The 24,801-nt window shown below is 44.9% G+C and overlaps 1 protein-coding gene across 1 annotated transcript in view; it reads left to right on the top strand.

Annotated features, from left to right (window-relative positions):
- Positions 1-24,801, top strand: part of LOC115158669 (pituitary adenylate cyclase-activating polypeptide type I receptor) — a 63,700-nt gene that overhangs the window by 23,837 nt on the left and 15,062 nt on the right. Inside the window, exon 3 of the mRNA XM_029707865.1 lies at positions 17,449-17,553. Coding sequence (XP_029563725.1) covers positions 17,449-17,553 — 105 coding nt within the window. The remainder of the gene's footprint in view (positions 1-17,448; positions 17,554-24,801) is intronic.

Here is a 24,801-nt window from a genome sequence, read left to right on the forward strand (position 1 = left end):
GAGCTGTAGCTGGGTAGAGGTACATTATGGTGATGGGGGAGGGTAAGGGAGCTGTAGCTGGGTAGAGGTACATTATGGTGATGGGGGAGGGTAAGGGAGCTGTAGCTGGGTAGAGGTCCATTATGGTGATGGGGGAGGGTAAGGGAGCTGTAGCTGGGTAGAGGTACATTATAGTGATGGGGGGAGGGTAAGGGAGCTGTAGCTGGGTAGAGGTACACTGTAGTGATGGGAGGAGGGTAAGGGAGCTGTAGCTGGGTAGAGGTACATTATGGTGATGGGAGGAGGGTAAGGGAGCTGTAGCTGGGTAGAGGTACACTGTAGTGATGGGAGGAGGGTAAGGGAGCTGTAGCTGGGTAGAGGTACACTGTAGTGATGGGGGGAGGGTAAGGGAGCTGTAGCTGGGTAGAGGTACACTGTAGTGATGGGAGGAGGGTAAGGGAGCTGTAGCTGGGTAGAGGTACACTGTAGTGATGGGAGGAGGGTAAGGGAGCTGTAGCTGTGTAGAGGTACATTATGGTGATGGGGGAGGGTAAGGGAACAGTAGCTGGGTAGAGGTACATTATGGTGATGGGGGAGGGTAAGGGAGCTGTAGCTGGGTAGAGGTACACTGTAGTGATGGGGGAGGGTAAGGGAGCTGTAGCTGGGTAGAGGTACACTGTAGTGATGGGAGGAGGGTAAGGGAGCTGTAGCTGGGTAGAGGTACATTATGGTGATGGGGGAGGGTAAGGGAGCTGTAGCTGGGTAGAGGTACACTGTAGTGATGGGAGAGGGTAAGGGAGCTGTAGCTGGGTAGAGGTACATTATGGTGATGGGAGAGGGTAAGGGAGCTGTAGCTGGGTAGAGGTACATTATGGTGATGGGGGAGGATAAGGGAGCTGTAGCTGGGTAGAGGTACATTATGGTGATGGGAGAGGGTAAGGGAGCTGTAGCTGGGTAGAGGTACATTATGGTGATGGGGGAGGGTAAGGGAGCTGTAGCTGGGTAGAGGTACACTGTAGTGATGGGAGGAGGGTAAGGGAGCTGTAGCTGGGTAGAGGTGGTTGTTGGGGGTGATTAGGTGACAGCTAGACATGGTTGAGCCTAGAGCTGAACATGGCTGAGCCCTGAAACTCTAATTAACAGCCAGCTAATGGAGGCGACAAAGAGGAGAGGAGAGGAGGGAAGTGGGGGAGAGGAGGGAAGGGAAGGGAAGGAGGAGATCAGGCTCCACGTCTACACCTTATTCATTACCATTTCACCACCTCCGCCTCAGAACCCTATTGTCGAATGATGGATGGAGCATGAGTGAGTGAGATAGCAAAAAATAGAAACAGTGGAACTATCTACAGGATTCTATTAAGGAAAATGTATACCCATAATAGAAAAGCTATAATCATGAATAATATCCAGTTCTTCTGTGTGGATATGACTGTGTGTATATACTGTATGTGTTTGTGCGGCCGTGTATCTGAATGGAGATTTGTCTTTCACGCTCTGCTCTTGGCATTTGCACGGCACATTGCCCACCATGATACCCCTGCCTCTCTGCCTTGTTTCCGCATCATCACAGTTATACTTCCACTGACATGATCTCTCTCAGAGCTGCAAGGACACGTCGGAAACCACACAACAACCACACGGCAACCAGTTAGGCACAGATGATGGTAGAGTAAACTTGAAATACTTTGTGTCCTCTTTCCACTCTAAATCAAGCGTACATTGTTTCTGTATCTCTCTGCATACCTTTACTGTCCTCCCTAGCCTGATCCAACCACATCTATCACTAGGACACGATCACGCGAGATAGAATGGGGAGAGGGAGTGAGAGAGAGATAGAAGGGGGAGAGGGAGAGAAAGATAGAAGAGGGAGCGGGAGAGGGAGAGAGATAGAAGGGGGAGAGGGAGAGAAAGATAGAAGAGGGAGCGGGAGAGAGAGACAGATAGGAGGAGAGGGAGAAAGAGAGAGATACACATAGAAGGGGGAGAGAGCAATACAGATAGAAGGGGGAGAGAGAGATACAGAGAGAAACAGAGGGAGGGAGAGAGATACAGGGCAGTGGAAAAGAGGCATGAGAGACCAGTCTAAATATTAAGGTCTCCTTCAACATATTACCAAATCAATCTGATCCACTACACAAGCTGTCAGGTTTCCTCAAACTCGCTTCCTTACTTGTAGCTAACGGGCCTTAGTGTTTATGCTATCATCATGATATGCTATTGGTGTGGTAGACAAGGCAAGACTTGTCCTGACTACTTCTAGGTATATACAGTATCTGGCGTAACACTTTATTTGGTTAGTCCCATTTAGATGGTTTGTAGATGTTCAGTAGACGTTTAATAACTGTCAACAAGATTTGAACTATCTACTAACCCTAACCCTAGCGATAACCCTAACCTTAACCCTGATCCTAACCCTAAACTTAACCCTTACCTTAACCTAACCCTAACCGTAACCTTTGCAAGTAGTTGCTTATCAACCAGGGTTTGGAACTGGTTCAGGGAACAGAACCGAGAAGTGGAAAATAATGCATTTTCTCAAGGAACAGAAACAGATCCTGGAACAAAAGTGATCCATACTGTTCCAGAACAGAACCATTATTTTAAAATCAAATTAAAATCAAATTTTATTGGTCACATACACATGGTTAGCAGATGTTAATGCGAGTGTAGCGAAATGCTTGTGCTTCAAGCTCCGACAGTGCAGTAATATCTAACAAGTAATCTCACAATTCCCCAACAACTACCTAATACACACAAATCTAAAGGGGTGAATGAGAATATGTACATGTAAGTATATGGATGAGCGATGGCCGAGCGGCATAGACAAGGTGCAATAGATGGTATAAAATACAGTATATACATGTGATAAGAGTAATGTAAGATATGTAAACATTATTAAAGTGGCATTATTTAGAGTGCATTGTATAAAGTGACTAGTGATCCATTTATTAAAGTGGCCAGTGATTGGGTCTCAATGTAAGCAGCAGCCTCTCTGAGTTAGTGATTGCTGTTTAGCAGTCTGATGGCCTTGAGATAGAAGCTGTTTTTCAGTCTCTCGGGTCTCAGCTTTGATGCACCTGTACTGACCTCGCCTTCTGGATGACAGCGGGGTGAACAGGCAGTGGCTCAGGTGGTTGATGTCCTTGATGATCTTTTTGGCCTTCCTGTGACATCGGGTGCTGTAGGTGTCATGGAGGGCAGTGCAGTTGTGGTTGAGGGCGGTGCAGTTGCTGTACCAGGCTGTGATACAACCACATTAGGATGCTCTCGATTGTGCATCTGTAAAAGTTTGTCAGGGTTTTGGGTGACAAGCCAAATTTCTTCAGCCTCCTGACGTTGAAGAGGCTCTGTTGCGCCTTCTTCACCACACTGTCTGTGTGAGTGGACCATTTCAGTTTGTCTGTGATGTGTACACCTAGGAACTTAAAACTTTCCACCTTCTCCACTACTGTCCCGTTGATGTGGATAGGGGGCTGCTCCCTCTGCTGTTTCCTGAAGTCCACAATCATCTCTTTTGTTTTGTTGACGTTGAGTGAGAGGTTGTTTTCCTGACACCACACTCCGAGGGCCCTCACCTCCTCCCTGTAGGCTGTCTCGTCGTTGTTGGGAATCAAGCCCACCACTGTAGTGTTGTCTGCAAACTTGATGATTGAGTTGGAGGCGTGCATGGCCACGCAGTCATGGGTGAACAGGGAGTACAGGAGGGGGCTGAGCACGCACCCTTGTGGGGCCCCAGTGTTGCGGATCAGCGAAGTGATGTTGTTTCCAACCTTCACCACCTGGGGGCGGCCCGTCAGGAAGTCCAGGACCCAATTGCACAGGGCCGGGTTGAGACCCAGGGCCTCCAGCTTGATGATGAGCTTGGAGGATACTAGGGTGTTGAATGTTAAGCTGTAGTCAATGAACAGCATACTTACATAGGTATTCCTTTTGTCCAGATGGGATAGGGCAGTGTGCAGTGTGATGGTGATTGCGTCGTGTGGCGGATGAATCAGAATTAGTTGGGTAACATAGATAATTAAGATGTTTTATTTGCATAATATGCTTATGTGAGATACTTGTCATATGTGAATGTATCTGTTAAACCATGTGAAGGGATGGCGTGATTAATGGGGAACCAATTATTTGTCTCCACAATGTCTGTGCGCAAGTCACTCCCCTCAGTGAGCTTGTCCAGGAATGGGATCAAGAGGGGGTTTACTTGAGATGGGAGTATCTAGAGTTGACAATTGATATATGCCATTGGATGAGATGGTGTTTTTGTACTATGAAGTACCAGGAACGAGATTAGAACCTCGTCATTAGGGACCAAACTGAACGATAATTTATAGCGAATGTTATCTGGCTAAGGGATACTCCTTTCTAAAGTATAAGGTCCCTTTGTGAACAGTTCCTAGGATCTGTTGTTTGTCATGTACGTTGAGAGGGGTGGATCTTGGGTATAAAAGCTTTTTGTACTTATGTGTAGTCACTTTTCAATGGTTCATTAGAGATAGCGCTTCATTGAAAGTCAAGTGCTTTTGCAAAAGCATCTTAATTAATAAAGATGTAGTTTTAAGTATAACTCTGACTGGTGTGTGAAGTGTGTAACTCTCCTCATTTGGTAATGCAGAAATTGGCCACCACAGTCGTCTGTGGACCTGTTGGGGCAGTATGCAAACTGTAGTGGGTCTATGGTGGCCGATAAGGTGGAGGTGATATGATCCTTGACTAGTCTCTCAAAGCACTTCATGATGACAGAAGTGAGTGCTACGGGGCGATAGTCATTTAGTTCAGTTATCTTTGCCTTCTTCGGTACAGGAACAATGGTAACCATCTTGAAGCATGTGGGTACAACAGACTGGGATAAGGAGCGATTGAATATGTCTGTAAACACAGCAGCCAGCTGTCTGTGCATGCTTTGTGGATGTTGCTAGGCCTGGGCCAGCAGCCTTGCGAGGGTTAACACGTTTAAATGTTTTACTCACGTCAGCCACGGAGAAGGAGGGGGGGGACACAGTCCTTGTTAGCGGGCCGCAACGGTGGCACTGTATTATCCTCAAAGCGGGCAAAGAAGGTGTTTAGTTTGTCTGGAAGTGTGACATCGGTGTCCGTGACGTGGCTGGATTTGCTTTTGTAGTCCGTGATTTCCTGTAGACCCTACCACATACGTCTCATGTCTGAGCTGTTGAATTGCAACTCCACCTTGTCCCTGTACTGGCATTTTACTTGTTTGAATGCCTTGCGGAGGGAGTTTGTTTATATTCAGACATACTCCCAGACCTCTTTCCATGGTTAAATGCGAATGGATCGCACTTTCAGTTTTGTGCGAATGCCGCCATCCACGGTTTCTGGTTAGGGTAGGTTTTAATAGTCACGGTGTGTACAACATCTCCAATGCACTTCTTTATAAATGCACTCACCAAGTCAGCGTATAGGTTGATGTTGTTCTCTGAGGCTGACCGGAACGTATTCCAGTCCTCGTGATCAAAAAAATCTTGACGCGTGGCTTCCGATTGGTCGGACCAGCATTGAATGGTTCCCGTCACTGGTACATCCTGTTTGAGTTTTTGCCTATAAGAAGGAGCAATATGGCGTCATGGTCGGATTTGCCGAAGGGATGGCAGGGAGGGCAGGGAGGGCTTTGTATGCATCCCGGAAGTTAGAGTAGCAGTGGTCGAGGGTATTGCGCATGTGCGAAGCGCAATCACTATGCTGGAAGAATTTAGGTAGGCTTGTTCTCAAATTTGCTTTGTTAAAATCCCCAGCTACAATACATTTAGCCTCAGGATGTATGGTTTCCAGTTTGCATATAGTCCAGTGAAGTTCCTTGATGGCCATCTTGGTGTCTGCTTGAGGGGGAATGTACACAGCTGTAACTATAACTTCTCTTGAAAGGTAAAATGGCCGGCACTTGATTGTAAGGAATTCTAGATTGGGTGAGCAGAAGGACTTGAGTTCCTGTATGTAGTTATGATTACACCATGAGTCATTGATCATAAAGCATACACCCCCACTCTTCCCTTTCCCAGAGAGGTGTTTATCTCTGTCGGCTCGATGCAACATATCCCGAGAGAGCCATGTTTCCGTGAAACAGAAAATGTTACAATCGCCGATGTCTCTCTGGAAGGCAAACCTTGCTTGAATTTCATCTACCTTGTTGTCAAGAGACTGAACATTGGCTAGTAGTATACTCTGGAGCGGTGGGCGACGTGCACATCTACGGGGCCTGGCCAGGTGGCAGCTTTGTCTGCCCCTTCTACGGCATCGTTGTTTTGGATCGCCTACTAGAATTAACTCCATTGTCCTGGGTGGTGGTCCGAACAGAGGATCCACTTCGGGAAAGTCGTATTCCTGGTTGTAATGTTAGTAAGTTGATGTTGCTCTTATATCTAATAGTTCTTCCCGGCTGTATGTAATAAGAATTAAGATTTCCTGGAGTAACAATGTAAGAAATAATACATAAAAAAACGAAATACTACATAGTTTCCTAAGAACTCGAAGCGAGCATGGGAACCAGTTAATAATGTTTTTTTTAGGTTACAGGAATGTTTTTCTAGTCACACAAAAATAAATGCAACAAAGCACCTATGCAAAGGCCTGATGTTGTCACTCATAAACTTATTCCAGTGTCTGCCTGTAAGCTGAAAATCTTTGCCAGTGCATGTTTAGGTTACCTGCCCCTCCCCTCTCTGAACCATAGGCTACTGTACTGACGTTACCATAGGCTACTGTACTGACGTTACCATAGGCTACTGTACTGACCTTACAAGCTTGATTCAGAAGATAGGGAGAGATTTTTTATTAGCTAGAGAAGAAGGGATTAACTTTTTCAATGCTAGTTAAGCATTCCATAGGCCTAGTTATCACGTTTCACATTGGATTTATTAACTACAAAAAGGTAAGACGTGTTTTTAATTCTGGTGCCGCTTTGCACACACAAGCTTGTTAGCTATCTAGCTCAAAGGACATTCAAAGTTCCTCCATAGAAGCAGCTCCTCCTAGGTGTAATTCTGTGGAACTAATTCATATGATCCATAACAAGATGCCCAGCGTTTCAAGCCTCCTTCTCAACCCACTCTCTCTCTCTCTCTCGCTCTCTCTCTCTCCACCCGTAAAACTTCAGTCGCATCTTGCGCCATAGGGTACATTTAAAAAATTAAATGTTAGGGGTTAGATCAGATTTAATATTACAGATAAATTGTGGCTTCCATCATTGTAATTGTCTGCATCATTTCCATAGGCTACAATTGTTTATCCATCACGCATGTAAACAACTAGCTTGCCTGCTCAATCATCACTGATTGGTGAAACTGTTGATTTCACAGGTTATAAAAGGAACAGAAAGGAATGATATAAACCTGTACTTTTTGGGGGTTTAAACTGATTCCGAACTTTATTTTGCTGGTCGGCACAGTGGAACAGAACTAAAAAATGGTGGTTCGAAACTATTGGAATTATTTTTGGGTTCCAACACGTTATCCACATATAGCTTGTTGATAGTATGACCATCTATACAGCATCTATACGGTACGATCCAAATAAAGTGTGACCGTATCTTGCCCCCCCTTTCCCTCTCTCCATCATCTCTTTTGTTTCCCTCCCTTCTGACCAGATGACCACTACAATACAGCATATTGTATCACATCATGTCCTTTCTGGAATGCAATCAGTGCAGAGATATCATATATCCAGACTGAACGTTTTGAGGGAACAATATTGTAAACAGCATTACAACAAAACCGAGAGCTATCTGTGTATGAAAATGGAGAAATGGAAGACAAATGCAGCCACTAAACATCTGAAAGTGAGGCCCGAGGGGAAGAGAGGAAGAGTGAAGGTCAGAGAGGAGTGAGAGAAGGAAAGATTGAAAATAAGAAGAGCACACCTAGCTCTTTCCCCAATCTAATTCCAGCCCTCTCACAAACCAGATCAGGTGTGTACCTCTGACAATACAAACCATGTCCCTGTATTTGTACCGCCCCTCACGGGGATCATAAACTCACATTAATGTTCAGCTGATCGATTCCTGGGTCTGAGGTATGGGTGGTCTGGGTGATGTAATAGTGTACACAGGTCACCATGTGACCAGACTTTGGCCTTTAAAACAAGAAGGAACAGGCTGTAGTCGAATACCCTGCCTCAGCCACTAACGGTTAAGCTATGTACTATATACATGATGTTTACTATAAGATAAGTATCTCAGCAGTCTTGGAGTCTCCCCATAGATTTTATATAGTATCTCATGTTGTAAATCCGATGGTGATGGTGAGATATCTACTGTATAGTAAAGCTGTCACTATCACCTGTAAGTAATGGTCTCCTCCCTACAGGAGACACTTTATAATCTATAATCACTGGTACTAAACACAGATACACGCTTGGAAATACTGTATCCACCCAACCTTACATGTGAAGTCTTCATGCTTAATTTTTCAGTGCCTTCAGCAACATTGTGTGTGTGTTGTGTTGTAAAGACTATGAATGAAGAGAGAGAGAGAGAGAGAGAGAGAGAGAGAGAAGGAGTCAGAGAGGAAGAGAGAGAGAGACAGATAGTATCATGACACAAGGCGAGACCCAGATGCCAACACAGGAGGCAGATGGTTGGAGTCTTACAATATTTATTCATCCAATACGGTAAGGCAAGAGAATGGTCGTGGACAGGCAAAAGGGTCAAAACCAGTTCATAGTTCAAAAGGTACCGAAGGGCAGGCAGAATCAAGGTCAGGCCAGGCAGGATGATCAGGCTGGCGGGAAAGTAGTGCAGAGTCAGGCAGGGGTCAAAACTGGGAAGAATAGCAAAAAGAGAATAGCAAAAGGAGTACGGGAAAAACACGCTGGTTGACTTGACTAAACATACAAGACGAACTGGCACAGAGAGACAGGAAACACAGGGATAAATACACTGGGGGAAAAAAGCGACACTTGGAGGGGGTGGAGACAATCACAGGAATAGGTAAAACAGATCAGGGCGTGACAGACAGGGAAAGACAGGGAGAGAGAGAGGCAGAGAGAGAGAGAGAGACTGAGATGGAGAGAGAGGCAGAGAGACTGAGAGGGAGAGAAATAATGACTGGGAGGGAGAGAGAGGGAGAGAGAGAGACATAGGGAGAGAGAGAGACTGAGAGGGAGATAGGGAGAGAGAGAGACTGAGAGGGAGAGAGAGATGGAGAGAGGGAGAGAGAGAGACTGAGAGGGAGAGAGAGAGGGAGAAAGAGAAAAAGAGAAAGTATCACTTTATTCGTCTATCCCTCCATCCTCCTCCACTGATACAGAGCAGAGTGCTAATAGCACTGATTACACAAGCGACCATCAGAGTATCACACACACACACACACACACACACACACACACACACACACACACACACACACACACACACACACACCCCTTTCACAAAACATTATTGTATACAGACAGGCTGAGTGCCTTTTCATTACTGTAGGTGGGGTGCAATTAGCACAATGCTAAATATCTGGCTTATTAGAACATGAGGTCCTCAATCCAGCCTAAAGTAGAAATAGCACAAGGCAGCCGCATGCTATCCACAGTATTCTCTAAGGTTTCAGTACAGAAATGGCACCAGCATGTCATGTTCTCATCTTGTTGCAATACACAAGTCAGGGTGACCCATATAATGAGGAATTAGGATCTCCATGAGGTGACCAGACCAGGTTTTAAAACAATATATCAGGCCAGTTGGATCCTCTGCATGACAAACAGACATGACTCTTCATAACCATGAAATAGCCACTGTTTGTTACATCAATCAGAAAGTGTTGTGACATCACAGCTGTGGCAACAGGTCCTGAAAAGAAGCTATATAGTGTTTTATTATGAACGAGATGTGAAGTCGTCCGTCTTTGAGCCTGTTTTAATTGACGACAGGCTGCAGGCCTTTGATGTAGAGACTGTAGAAAGAGACAGTGAGAGAGAGAGAGAGAGAGGGAGAGAGAGAGAGAGGGAGAGAGATAGAGAGAGAGAGGGAGAGAGAGAGAGAGAGAGAGAGAGAGAGGGAGAGAGGGAGAGAGAGAGAGAGAGAGAGAGAGAGGGAGAGAGAGAGAGGGAGAGAGAGTTGATCCTCTCTCTCATTAGTGATCTCTTCCATATACCTCCTCTGGTTTGGAGCAACTGTAGACCCACAAGGACAGCTCCTGACAGCCATGTGAGGGGAATAACAGACAGAGACATATGTGTAAGCAGCGGTCAAGGGACAGAGCTTCAAACGTCACCAACTGTTTTCAGGGCCCGAGGAAAAGCTTTTTTACTCAGTTGATGACTTACTGAGCTAGTGCCTGAGAAAGAGACCCCCAGGTTCGCTGGAGTTCTGTTCAATACAAAGGATAAATAATTACACAAGTTGTATAAAATTATGAAGGTTAACAAAACACATTAAAGAAGACATTTGTTTGTATCATTCAGATAACAATCTTGGCTGCCTTTCAACAACAGTGAAAGGGTTCTGAAACAGAGAAAGAGAGAGGAAGATAGAAGGAGATATAGAAAGACGAGCCAGGAACCTCCCAGTGTTCATAACCATTCTGAATAGATTATCTGGTCTTGTAGACCTCCCACTAATAGCAGGCATCTCCTGCTGCCTACTCAATCAGAATTACACTGATGTCTATAATCAGTAGCACAGACTCGTATCTGCTTGTCTTCTCATTTAAACAGATGAATGCATCACATTCATGTCCCTCTCTAACCCTAGGCATAGATTTAGTACAGTTACTGTAACAGGTACCGTAATCTCACTTTGTGTATGCTGTTCATTATTTTCCTAGAGGCCCCCACACCGGCCCATTTTCTTCCTAGAGGCCCCCACACTGACCCATTTTCTTCCTCGAGGCCCCCACACCGGCCCATTTTCTTCCTAGAGGCCCCCACACTGACCCATTTTCTTCCTCGAGGCCCCCACACCGGCCCATTTTCTTCCTAGAGGCCCCCACACCGGCCCATTTTCTCCCTAGAGGCCCCCACACCGACCAATTTTCTTCGTAGAGGCCCCCACACCGGCCCATTTTTATCCAAATAATGATCATTTTGTGGGCAGGCCCACTGGGATAAAAATGGACCAGCCTATCTCTTGTGTAGCTCAGATGGTAGAGCATGGTGCTGTGTAGCTCAGTTGGTAGAGCATGGTCCTGTGTAGCTCAGTTGGTAGAGCATGGTCCTGTGTAGCTCAGTTGGTAGAGCATGGTGCTGTGTGGCTCAGTTGGTAGAGCATGGTCCTGTGTAGATCAGTTGGTAGAGCATGGTCCTGTGTGGCTCAGTTGGTAGAGCATGGTCCTGTGTGGCTCAGTTGGTAGAGCATGGTCCTGTGTGGCTCAGTTGGTAGAGCATGGTCCTGTGTAGATCAGTTGGTAGAGCATGGTGCTGTGTAGATCAGTTGATAGAGCATGGTGCTGTGTAGCTCAGTTGGTAGAGCATGGTCCTGTGTGGCTCAGTTGGTAGAGCATGGTGCTGTGTAGATCAGTTGATAGAGCATGGTGCTGTGTAGATTAGTTGGTAGAGCATGGTGCTGTGTAGCTCAGTTGGTAGAGCATGGTCCTGTGTGGCTCAGTTGGTAGAGCATGGTGCTGTGTAGCTCAGTTGGTAGAGCATGGTGCTGTGTATCTCAGTTGGTAGAGCATGGTCGTGTGTAGCTCAGTTGGTAGAGCATGGTCCTGTGTAGCTCAGTTGGTAGAGCATGGTCCTGTGTGGCTCAGATGGTAGAGCATGGTCCTGTGTAGCTCAGTTGGTAGAGCATGGTCCTGTGTAGCTCAGTTGGTAGAGCATGGTCCTGTCTGGCTCAGTTGGTAGAGCATGGTGCTGTGTAGCTCAGTTGGTAGAGCATGGTCCTGTGTAGCTCAGTTGGTAGAGCATGGTCCTGTGTAGCTCAGTTGGTAGAGCATGGTGCTGTGTGGCTCAGTTGGTAGAGCATGGTCCTGTGTAGCTCAGTTGGTAGAGCATGGTCCTGTGTAGCTCAGTTGGTAGAGCATGGTCCTGTGTGGCTCAGTTGGTAGAGCATGGTCCTGTGGGGCTCAGTTGGTAGAGCATGGTCCTGTGTAGCTCAGTTGGTAGAGCATGGTCCTGTGTGGCTCAGTTGGTAGGGCATGGTGCTGTGTAGATCAGTTGGTAGAGCATGGTCCTGTGTAGCTCAGTTGGTAGAGCATGGTCCTGTGTAGATCAGTTGGTAGAGCATGGTGCTGTGTAGCTCAGTTGGTAGAGCATGGTCCTGTGTAGCTCAGTTGGTAGAGCATGGTCCTGTGTAGCTCAGTTGGTAGAGCATGGTCCTGTGTGGCTCAGTTGGTAGAGCATGGTCCTGTGGGGCTCAGTTGGTAGAGCATGGTCCTGTGGGGCTCAGTTGGTAGAGCATGGTCCTGTGGGGCTCAGTTGGTAGAGCATGGTCCTGTGTAGCTCAGTTGGTAGAGCATGGTCCTGTGGGGCTCAGTTGGTAGAGCATGGTCCTGTGTGGCTCAGTTGGTAGAGCATGGTCCTGTGGGGCTCAGTTGGTAGAGCATGGTCCTGTGTGGCTCAGTTGGTAGAGCATGGTCCTGTGGGGCTCAGTTGGTAGAGCATGGTCCTGTGTAGCTCAGTTGGTAGAGCATGGTCCTGTGTGGCTCAGTTGGTAGGGCATGGTGCTGTGTAGATCAGTTGGTAGAGCATGGTCCTGTGTAGCTCAGTTGGTAGAGCATGGTCCTGTGTGGCTCAGTTGGTAGAGCATGGTCCTGTGGGGCTCAGTTGGTAGAGCATGGTCCTGTGTAGCTCAGTTGGTAGAGCATGGTCCTGTGTGGCTCAGTTGGTAGGGCATGGTGCTGTGTAGATCAGTTGGTAGAGCATGGTCCTGTGTAGCTCAGTTGGTAGAGCATGGTCCTGTGTAGATCAGTTGGTAGAGCATGGTGCTGTGTAGCTCAGTTGGTAGAGCATGGTCCTGTGTAGCTCAGTTGGTAGAGCATGGTCCTGTGTAGCTCAGATGGTAGAGCATGGTCCTGTGTGGCTCAGTTGGTAGAGCATGGTCCTGTGTGGCTCAGATGGTAGAGCATGGTCCTGTGTAGATCAGTTGGTAGAGCATGGTCCTGTGTATCTCAGTTGGTAGAGCATGGTCCTGTGTAGCTCAGTTGGTAGAGCATGGTCCTGTGTAGATCAGTTGGTAGAGCATGGTCCTGTCTGGCTCAGTTGGTAGAGCATGGTCCTGTGTAGCTCAGTTGGTAGAGCATGGTCCTGTGTAGCTCAGTTGATAGAGCATGGTCCTGTGTAGCTCAGTTGGTAGAGCATGGTGCTGTGTTGCTCAGTTGGTAGAGCATGGTCCTGTGTGGCTCAGATGGTAGAGCATGGTCCTGTGTGGCTCAGTTGGTAGAGCATGGTCCTGTGTGGCTCAGTTGGTAGAGCATGGTGCTGTGTGGCTCAGATGGTAGAGCATGGTCCTGTGTGGCTCAGATGGTAGAGCATGGTCCTGTGTGGCTCAGATGGTAGAGCATGGTGCTGTGTGGCTCAGATGGTAGAGCATGGTGCTTGCAACACCAGGGTTGTGTGTTCTATTCCAACTGAGGACAGGTATGAAAATGTAGGCACTCATTGCTCTGGATAAGAATGTCTGCTAAAATGAATGGCATTTCTGTAAATTTGCCAGAAATGAAGTTCATTTTTTGATCATTGAAAAGCAATGAACATGAGAGAGTACACAGCACAGTGCACATTCAGTCAAGTGTCTTCTCACCTTAGCCGTTCATGAATGACAACCCACAAGTGACCAGCTATGTAGAGGGGATACTTCCAAGAGAGCTACTGTATGTTTGTGGGTATGAATTATAAGTGAGTCCAACAGAGAAACAATTCTCAGGGATAACCACCCTCCTCCACCCTCTATCCCTCCACCCCCCCGTGCTCTCATTATACTAACAACAGTCTATACTTTATATTCTCTCTCTCTCTCTCTCTCTCTCTCTCTCTCTCTCTCTCTCTCTCCTGTCACACGCATAGGCATACAGAGGATCATCTTCCTACTCCCTGATCTTGACCTCTTTGGAGTCTCCATTAAACTTCATCTAAGAAATGGCAGAAGTAGATGGAATGGAAATAGTCTATTCAACTTTGACCATTACATTGTGTTACTGGCTACAGATTTGACAAACACATTAACCTTTTCAATGACCTTTCAGGCCTTATTCATTATAAAAAAATGTTTCTGTTCTGTTCTCAAAAGAGACGCTGTGCCCTGTTGCCAGGAGGTGATAACCATATAGATGAATAGATCTCAACATTGCATCTGTGCCATTATGTCTGTGACATTTTACATGAACATTTCTGTCATTTAGCAGATGGTCCTATCCAGAGCAACTCACACTTAGTGCATTTATCTTAAGATAGCTAGGTGGGACAACCACATATCACAGTCATAGTAAGTAAATTGTTCCTCAATAAAGAAGCAAAGTCAGAGCTAGTCAGGGGGAAAAAGTCAAGTGCGAGTGTTAGTTCACAAAAGGCTTTTATTCAATGTTTTTTTCGGGGTGGTGGGAGGGGGTGTGTAAAGCTAATACTGGTGATTTACTGCCCCCTACAGTGCTGGAGTATTGAACCAAATCTTGTGTGTCATTCATTTATTGATGACAGTGATAGCTTAAAGCCATTTACAAACTAGGCAAAACAATATGAAGAAGACAATGCTCTGATCATTAGCTGATTACTCCCAACCAGTGTTGGGGGTAACGTGTTACAAAATTAATGAGTTACATAGCCAGATTACTTTTATGATTAACGGAGTATAGTAGAGTGTTACTTTTTCACATTGGGTAATATTATTACAGTTACTTTGTCAAACAACACGTACGCTACTTTCAGAATTATATCTCTACCGGGCGCATTTCCATGATCCAATCTCAACTTGTTTCCTCATTTAGTTCTCGAGCACGTGGAGAAAGGCTGTTCGGAGAAATGTCATGACAGCTCTCCATAGAAATGTATAGAGGGCGCACCTCTGATCTTTGCCATTGATCACTTCTGTGATAGTAAAGCCCATAGAGGGCTTCACCTTCTAGTGGCAAGTGTGCCATCTATACATATCTATGGGATTTTGAATGAAAAGATAGAAAATCTGTACAGATGTTTGGCTTACACTATATATGGCTAATTGAGCAGTCCGTATGATAGATCAGCACTTGTAGACTAGCACAGGAAAGCAGCGTCACAGATGAAAGGCGAAACTAGTGATCAAACCTGAGGTAGTAAGTAGCCTCTCTTTGGTAGAGCGCATGTGGCTCGCCTTGCTCCCAGCGACAGTCAAACCAAAGTAACGCAAAATAATATAACTAGTAATATAACTAGTAATTTAACGCGTTACATTCCACACAAAGTAATATTGTAATGCAGTGGTCACCAACCTTTTCTGAGTCAAGTCCATTTTTTAATCAAAATGCATGCCGAGATCTACTGCTTCAATTTTTTACGTAAGTCTATGCAACATTAACCTATTAATAACAGTTCTGTAGCAATGAAGTTTGTAGTAGGCTATATGCCCAATATGTTATCACTGCATATCTGCTATGCTTGAATTTCCCTGCCAATGTTGTTCTTCTCAGACCATTTTGAAATGATATAACAAAAAATGCAGGTAGCCTGTATGATCATTTGTCAAATTACTTTTCAGGCACAGCTGAGTAAGCATAATAATGAACTATTTGTATTAATTTACTGGACTGATCTGATGGTCAGTTTGAGAGAAGGGAGAGAGCAGGGGTGAGGCTGCCTCTCAACCGACTCACAGTCTCTCCCTCTCTCCGCTCTCCTTGTCTCCGCTCTCCCTCTCTTCGCTCTCCCTCTCTCCGTTCTCCCTCTCTCCGCTCTCCCTCTCTCCGCTCTCCCTCTCTTCACTCTCCCTCTCTCCGCTCTCAATCTCTTCACTCTCCCTCTCTCCGCTCTCCCTCTCTCCGCTCTCCTTGTCTCCGCTCTCCCTCTCTTCGCTCTTCCTCTCTCCTTGTCTCCGCTCTCCCTCTCTCCGCTCTCCCTCTCTTCACTCTCCCTCTCTTCACTCTCCCTCTCTCCGCTCTCCCTCTCTCCGCTCTCCTTGTCTCCGCTCTCCCTCTCTCCGCTCTCCCTCTCTCCGCTCTCCTTGTCTCCGCTCTCCCTCTCTCCGCTCACCCTCTCCTCACTCTCCCTCTCTTCACTCTCCCTCTCTCCGCTCTCCCTCTCTTCACTCTCCCTCCCTCCGCATAGAAAAGGGGACACTGTCTTCCAGCTGACAGCACCAATTCATGTTGTTAATCCGATGTCCAGATAAAGGGAAATATTCCTCAATATAAAAGTGACAAGCACCTAATAATAACATCACAATATGAAAACACTTAGCTATAGGCTACTCATTCATTGCAGCTGATTGTAGCTCATTTTATGGCTTATAAAAGTGTTGAACAACGTGTTGGCAGTACTGAAAAACTATTTTCATGAACTTACTCATAAAAACACTAGTGTTTTGCTGTATTCGTTCAGTCTCTCTCTAGTCATGGTTTTAAAAAAGTTGAAATCTCACAGTATCAACTTTGCTGTGCGCTCAAGCCTTCTTTTTACAGTCTACGGCTCAAGTAAACTGTGGACACATTGTGATCTGAGCTATCTGATTAGCCAGTGGTGGGCCTGTAGGTGCACTTGATTTGCTCCCTGTGCCTGCCGGTAGGCGGAATTCTATCTTCAGACATATGAAATGGATCAAAATGGGACACTTTGCCTTCCCGGCACTAGGGCTGCTGAATAAAGTGTACCTACAACTAACAACACAAAACTATATATATTTTTTGGGAAAGCAAGGCTTTATCCAGCGTTGTTTTTACATAAATGTTTGGTGATCGACTAGGAATGCCTTGGAGATCAACCAGTCGATCCCGATCGACGGGTTGGTGACCACTGTTGTAAAGTAACAAGGTATTTTTGTTAACTCTAACGAGTAATATGTAATATATAACTTTTTAAAGTAACTAATACCCAACATTCCTCCCAAACAATAGGACTCCCCACCCATAGGAATTCCCACCCAGTTGATTACTTTAAAATTGTGGAAGCCCTCAATGGCAATTTCCATGCAAAAACTGCTTATTTCCAAGTAATGATCTCTATACATTTTCTCTATGATGATGACACACTGTCATTTATTTCCCTGTTCCTCCAATTCTACTGTGATCTACTGTCTGTTCACAGTGGACCCATCAAACACGGCACAAATCCGCCATTCGTCTAGCTTGCTTACAGAAAGTGGCACACTGTGTTAACATCCGCTCTTTCTGCCTCCTGTGTGTGTTGCACGTACATCCATGCGTGCGTGTGAGTATCTCATGGTGTCTTATGGAGTGGGATGAGATCAGGTGCTAAGATCCAGTGTGTGTGTGTGTGTGTGTGTGTGTGTGTGTGTGTGTGTGTGTGTGTGTGTGTGTGTGTGTGTGTGTGTGTGTGTGTGTGTGTGTGTGTGTGTGTGTGTGTGCGTGCGTGCGTGCCTGCGTGCGTGCGTACCTGTGTGTGTGCCAGGGTGTCGTACAGAGTGGGATGAGATCAGATGCTGGTCACGGGCTGAGGTGGGCCAGATTGTCAACGTCTCCTGCTCAGACGTCTCCCAGCTCTTCGCCAACAAAGGTAATGTAACATCTCACCTTTAACCTTTAACTTGACCTTTGACCCTTTGAAATATGAGTGGTTTGTTCCTGGGCATGCCTCTGCTTCTGCTTCTGCTTGCTGCTTCTGCTTGCTCTTTGCTGATGTAAAAAGTGCTTTGTAAATAAATGTGATTGATTTATTGATTGACCTTTGAACCTAGCCTAAACCCACTCAGCTCAGTGGGGAGAAGTTTATATAGCCAGAACCACTCAAGCTTCTGAAGAGGTGAAAGGGAGGGAGGACGTCAGTGTGGGTTTTTCCTGTTCAATACATTGATGTATGTGGAAGGATCAGAGGGGAAAGCTTCTACAGTTTAGTGTTGCTATTAAAGTTGCTATTTTGGGTCATTTATAAAGCATACAAACACAGTAGAAACTATTCTATCAGCTAAAGAATAACACAACTGAGTAGTCAAGTGTTTGGTAAGTATCCCTGGGGATCTATGTTATGGTCTTAGAAACTAGAAGTCATTCTAAGATCATTCAAGACAGAGGATTACATTAATTCCTCCCCATCCTGAAGGAAACTTGGCATGTTTATATAGGCTATGACCATCCTCCTCTCCTCCTTAGCCCCAGCCATAGCCAGCTGGCTACCCTAAAGAAAACATACACAGTTATAGCCTCTCTCATGGCTCGTAAAATGGTTGACATTAGATAAGGCGTGTAAATGAGACATGTTCATCACACTCACAGAGACACATAGCTGTGTTCGTGTGTTTTATGTTCTTAAAATGAGAGAGAGAGAGAGAGAGAGAGAGAGAGAGAGAGAGAGAGAGAGGTGCAGAATATTAATTGAGTGTACAAACCATTAGGAAAACCTTCCTAATATTGAGATGCACCCCCCTTTGCCCTCAGGACAGCCTCAAGTTGTAGGGGCATGGACTACAAGTTGTGGAAAGCTTTTCACAGGGTGGTGGACCATTCTTGATACACACAGGAAACTGTTGAGCGTGAAAAATTCAGCAGCGTTGCAGTTCTTGACACACTCAAACCGTTGCGCTTGGCACCTACTACCATACCCCGTTCAAAGGCACTTAAAGTCTTGCCCATTCACCCTCTGAATGGCACAAATACACAATACATAGCATACTAAACTACATGGAATTGTTTTAAGAAGGTCATACCAAGGATCATTTAGCTATTTGATTTTCAATTTGAATATATATTTATATATATATATATATATATATATATATATATATATATATATATATATATATATATATATATACACACACACACTATTTTAAGTCCCCATGAAGTAACAAAGAAATACACTACTGTTCAAAAGTTTGGAGCCACTTAGAAATGTCCTTGTTTTTGAAAGAAAAGCACATTTTTTGTCCATTAAAATAACATAAAATTGGTCATAAATACAGTGTAGACGTTGTTAATGTTGTAAATAACTATTGTAGCTGGAAACGGCAGATTTTTTAAATGGAATATCTACATAGGCCCATTATCAGAGGCCCATTATCAGCAACCATCACTCCTTTGTTCCAATGGCACGTTGTGTTAGCCAATCCAAGTTTATCAGGCTAATTGATCATTAAAATACCCTTTTGCAATTATGTTAGCACAGCTGAAAACTGGTGTTCTGATTAAAGAAGCAATAAAACTGGCCTTCTTTAGGCTAGTTGAGTATCTGGAGCATCAGCATTTGTGGGTTCGATTACACACTCAAAATGGCCAGAAACAAAGAACTTTCTTCTGAAACTCGTCAGTCTATTCTTGTTTTGAGAAATGGCTATTTCATGCGAGAAATTGCCAAGAAACTGAGTTCTGGTACAACGCTGTGTACTACTCCCTTTACAGAACTGGCTCTAACCAGAATAGAAAGAGGACAAGTACATTAGTTTGAGAAACAGACGCCTCACAAGTCCTCATCTGGCAGCTTCATTAAATAGTACCCGCAAAACACCAGTCTCAACATCAACAGTGACTCCGGGATGCTGGTCTTCTAGGCAGAGTTCCTCTGTCCAGGGTCTGTGTTTTTTAGCCCATCTTAATCTTTTCTTTTTATTGGCCAGTCTGAGATTCTACAAGATGGCGCCGACAGAGATGGTCGTGTCACTTCGCGTTCTTAGGAAACTATGCAGTATTTAATTTTTTTATTATTTCTTACATTGTTACCCCAGTAAGTCTTATTACATACAGCCCAGGAAGAAAAACTGGATATAAGAGCAACGTCAACTTATCAACATTACAACCAGGAATATGACTTTCCCGAAGTGGAGCCTCTGTTCGGACCACCACCCAGCACAACGGATCTGATCCCAGTAGGCGACCCAAAACAACAGTGCCGCAGAAGGGGCAGACAAAGCGGTCTTCTGGTCAGGCTCCGTAGATGGGCACATCGCTCACCGCTCCCGAGTATACTACTCGCCAATGTCCAGTCTCTTGACAACAAGGTATACAACATTTGAGTAAGGGTTGCCTTCCAGAGAGACATCAGAGATTGTAACATTCAGCTACACAAACAGTGTAGCTATTCACTCTGCAAGATAATCAAACAAGCTAAGTGTCAGTATAGAGACAAAGTAGAGTCGCAATTCCTCGGCTCAAGTTCGAGACGTTTGTGGCAGGATCTACAGTCAATCACAGATTACAAAAAGAAAACCAGCCCCGTCGCGAACCCCGTCGTCTTGCTCCCAGACAAATGAAACAACTTCTTTGCTCGCTTTGAGGACAATGCAGTGCCACTGACACGGCCCGCTTCCTTCACCGTGGCCAACGTGAGTAAAACATTTAAATGTGATAACCCTCGCAAGGCTGCCGGCCCAGACGGCATCCCTAGCCGTGTCCTCTGAGCATGCGCAGACCAGCTGGCTGGTGTGTTTACGGACATATTCAATCAATATCTATCCCAGTCTGCTGTGCCCACATGCTTCCAGAGGGCCACCATTGTTCCTGTTCCCAAGAAAGCTAATGTGTCTGAGCTAAACGACTATCGCCCCGTAGCACTCACCTCCGTCATCATGAAGTGCTTTGAGAGACTGGTCAAGGAATAATTTCACCTCCACCCTACCTGATAACCTAGACCCACTCAAATTTGCTTACCGCCCCAATAGGTCCACAGACGACGCTATCGCCATCACACTGTTCACTGCCTTAACCCATCTGGACAAGAGGAATACCTATGTAAGAATGCTGTTCATCAACTACAGCTCAGCATTTAACACCATAGTACCCTCCAAACTCGTCATTAAGCCCGAGACCCTGGGTCTTGACCCCGTCCTGTGCAACTGGGTCCTGGACTTTCTGACGGGCCGCCCCCAGGTGGTGAGGGTAGGAAACAACACCTCCACCCCGCTGATCCTCAACACTGGGGCCCCACAAGGGTGCGTTCTCAACCCTCTCCTGTACTCCCTGTTCATAGATGACTGTGTGGCCATGCACACCTCCAACTAAATCATCAAGTTTGCAGACGGCACTACAGTGGTAGGCTTGATTACCACCAGTGACGAGACGGCCTACAAGGAGGAGGTGAGGGCCCTCGGAGTGTGGTGTCAGGAAAATAACCTCACACTTAACATCAACAAAACAAAGGAGATGATCGTGGACTTCAGGAAACAGCAGAGTGAGCACCCCCCTATCCACTTCGACGGGACAGTAGTGGAGAAGGTGGAAAGTTTAAGTTCCTAGGTGTACACACCACGGACAAACTGAAATGGTCCACCCACACAGACAGTGTGGTGAAGAAGGCGCAACAGCGCCTCTTCAACCTCAGAAGGCTGAAGAAATTTGGCTTGTCACCCAACACACTGACAAACTTTTACAGATGCACAATCGAGAGCATCCTGTTGGGCTGTATCACCGCCTGGTACGGCAACTGCTCCGCCCACAACCGTAAGGCTTTCCAGACGGTGGTGCGGTCTGCACAACGCATCACCGGGGGCAAACTACCTGCCCTCCAGGACACCTACATCACCCGATGTCACAGGAAGGCCAAAAAGATCATCAAGGTCATCAACCACCCGAGCCACTGCCTGTTCACCCCGCTGTCATTCAGAAGGCGAGGTCAGTACAGGTGCATCAAAGCTGGGACCGAGAGACTGAAAAACAGCTTCTATCTCAAGGCCATCAGACTGTACACACACACACACACACACACACACACACACACACACACACACACACACACACACACACACACACACACACACACACACACACACACACACACACACACACACACACACACTTATGTTCCCTCACACACATTCTCCTCTCAACTTTGTGACCTCGTACTTTGAGTCATTGTAGGTATGCGACTGTGAGTGTATTAAGTCATCCATCCACACTCCAGGCTGGTTGGAGAGAGAACACCATCCTCTGTTGCTTTTCTGCCCTACTCTTCTGTTCCATCTTATTCATCTCATTTATATTCATCACAGCCATTTGGTGATTTGCCCATCACATCGGACTGACTGGAGTGGACAGGGGGAAGTTTTTCCAATGTTGTAAAATGTCATGTCGGATTCAATGACTCACTGTCATTGTACTAATGCATAGCATAAACAACAGCACGCACATACGTGAACGCACACGTGTGAACTCACACAGACACAGACATACACACACATACTCAGTTGCCTTCTCTACCTTCCTGTCTGATAAAGGGATGTGATAGTCTAAATGACCTCTCATTAGTATAATGGGGATTCTGTGGGAAGTGATCCAGCAAAACATCTACGTCTACACCCTGTTCAATGACTATCTCAGGAAGCTGCTGCGTTGATATACTACTGAGCTGTTATGATGGTGTCATTAGTGCATAGTAATATACAGTACCAGTCAAAAGTTTGGACACACCTACTCATTCAAGGGTTTTTCTTTATTTTTACTATTTTCTACATTGTAGAATAATAGGAAAGCCCTCAAAACTATGAAATAGCACATATGGAATCATGTAGTAAATATATTATACAAAATATATTTTATATTTGACATTCTTCACACTCTTGGCATTCTCTCAACCAGCTTCATGAGGTAGTCACCTGGAATGCATTTCAACTGACAGGTGTGCCTTGTTCAAAGTTCATTTGTGGAATTTCTTTCCTTCTTAATGCATTTGAGCCAATCAGTTGTGTTGTGACAAGGTAGAGGTCGTATACAGAAGATAGCCCACCACAGGAAAGGAAGATCCAGAGTTACATCTGCTACAGAGGAAACGTTTATTAAAGTTAACTGCACCTCAAATTGTAGCTCAAATAAATACTTCACAGAGTTCAAGTAACAGACACATCTCAACACCAACTGTTCAGAGGAGACTGCTTGAATCAGTCCTTCATGGTCGAATTGCTGTAAAGAAACCACTACTAAAGGACACCAATAATAAGAAGAGACTTTCTTGGGCCAAAAAACATGAGCAATCGACATTAGACCAATGGAAATTTGTCCAAATTTGAGATTTTTGGTTCCAACCGCCGTGTCTTTGTGAGACACAGAGTAGGTGAATGGAAGATCTCTGCATGTGTGTGTAATGCCCTTGTTAAAACCAGTTATAGAGTTTATTTGCTATAATTAATTGGTATTAGATTTAAAAGGTGATCAAATTGCTCCTGAATTTTTATGTTGTTAATGCGTTTCTTTTGAAGAAATATTTCTTTAATGTACAAGTGAATAGGTTGGTATACTTTTAGGTTTAAGTTTTGACCAATAAGGTAGCTTGTTAAGCTGTGGCCAATGGGAGAGCAGACCTGGTTAACAGGAGGCCTGGGAAAAAGGAGACGTTGGAAAAAGAGGGAGAGACGTTGAAAAGTATGGAAATACATTATCAGTGTTGGTGAAGAAAAATAGAACAAAACATATACCTGCCGAGTTTTGAAGGGAAATGCTGATTTGATTTTATAAGAGAGTTATTATTATTTTGTTAAAATCTTCAGGCTAGGGTCTATTTTTCTCCACTTCCTGTCTGACTGACGTGCCCAAAGTAAACTGCCTGTTACTCAGGTCCAGAAGCCAGGATATGCATATAATTGGTACCATTGGAAAGAAAACACTTTGATGTTAGTAGAAATGTTAAAATAATGTATGAGACTATAACACAATTGATATGGTAGGAGGAAATCCAAAGGAAAACCAACCGGAAATTGTTTATTTTTGAGAGCCCATGCTCTTACAATGGAAAGCTATGCAATTCCAGCTCCCAAATTGCAATTCCTATGGCTTCCACTAGATGTCAACAGTCTTTGTTCAAGGTTTCAGGCTTGTTTCTTCCTAAACGAGGAAGAATTTTGAGTTTTCGTACTGGGAGTCAGAGTTGGAAATCAGTCTGTGCGGACGCGCACCTGCTTATTTAGCTTTTCTATTGAACATACTTCTTTCCGTATGAAATATTATAGTTTAATTACATTTTAGGGCACCTGAGGATTAAATAGAAATGTATTTTGACTAAAATGTAATCAAACTATAATATTTCTTATGAAAAGAAGTATGTTCAATAGGAAACCGGTTTTAGCAGGTGCGTCTTGTCTTCATCGCGTGCCCAAACACGAATTTCCAAGACTGTGTCCCTGTACTAAAACTGATATTTGTTATTCGTTTTGGAAGTTACAAGCCTGAAACCTTGAACATAGACTGCTGACACCCTGTGGAAGCCATAGGAATTGCATCCTGGGAGCTAGAATTCAGTTTGCCCCTATATATTCCATTGTAAGAGCATGATCTCCAAAAAAAACTCAGGTTGGTTTTTCTTTGGATTTTCTCCTACCATATCTATTGTGTTATAGTCTCCTACATTATTTTACATTATTTTATGTTACTCCTACATTTCTACAAACTTCAAAGTGTTTTCTTTCCAATGGTACCAATTATATGCATATCCTGGCTTCAGGGCCTGAGCAACAGGCAGTTTACTTTGGGCTCGTCAGTCAGGCGGAAATTGAGAAAAAATGGGCCTAGCCCTAAGAAGTTATTAAAGCTGGTTGAGGGAATGCCAAAAGTGTGCAATACTGTCAGCATGTCAAAGGGTGGCTACTTTCAAGAATATAAAATCTAAACTATATTTTGATTTGTTTAACACTTTTTTGGTTATTACATGATTCCATATGTGCTATTTCATAGTTTTGATGTCTTCACGATTATTCTACAATGTAGAAAATAGTAAAAATAAAGAAAAACCCTTGAATGAGTAGGTGTGTCCAAACTTCTGACTGGTAATGTACATCTCCTACAGTGGCGAGACAGGAGACAGGAGGCAGGAACAGGAGGCAGGAGACAG

This window comes from Salmo trutta, chromosome 22, assembly GCF_901001165.1.
Source record: "Salmo trutta chromosome 22, fSalTru1.1, whole genome shotgun sequence".
Taxonomy (NCBI): Eukaryota; Metazoa; Chordata; class Actinopteri; order Salmoniformes; family Salmonidae; genus Salmo; species Salmo trutta.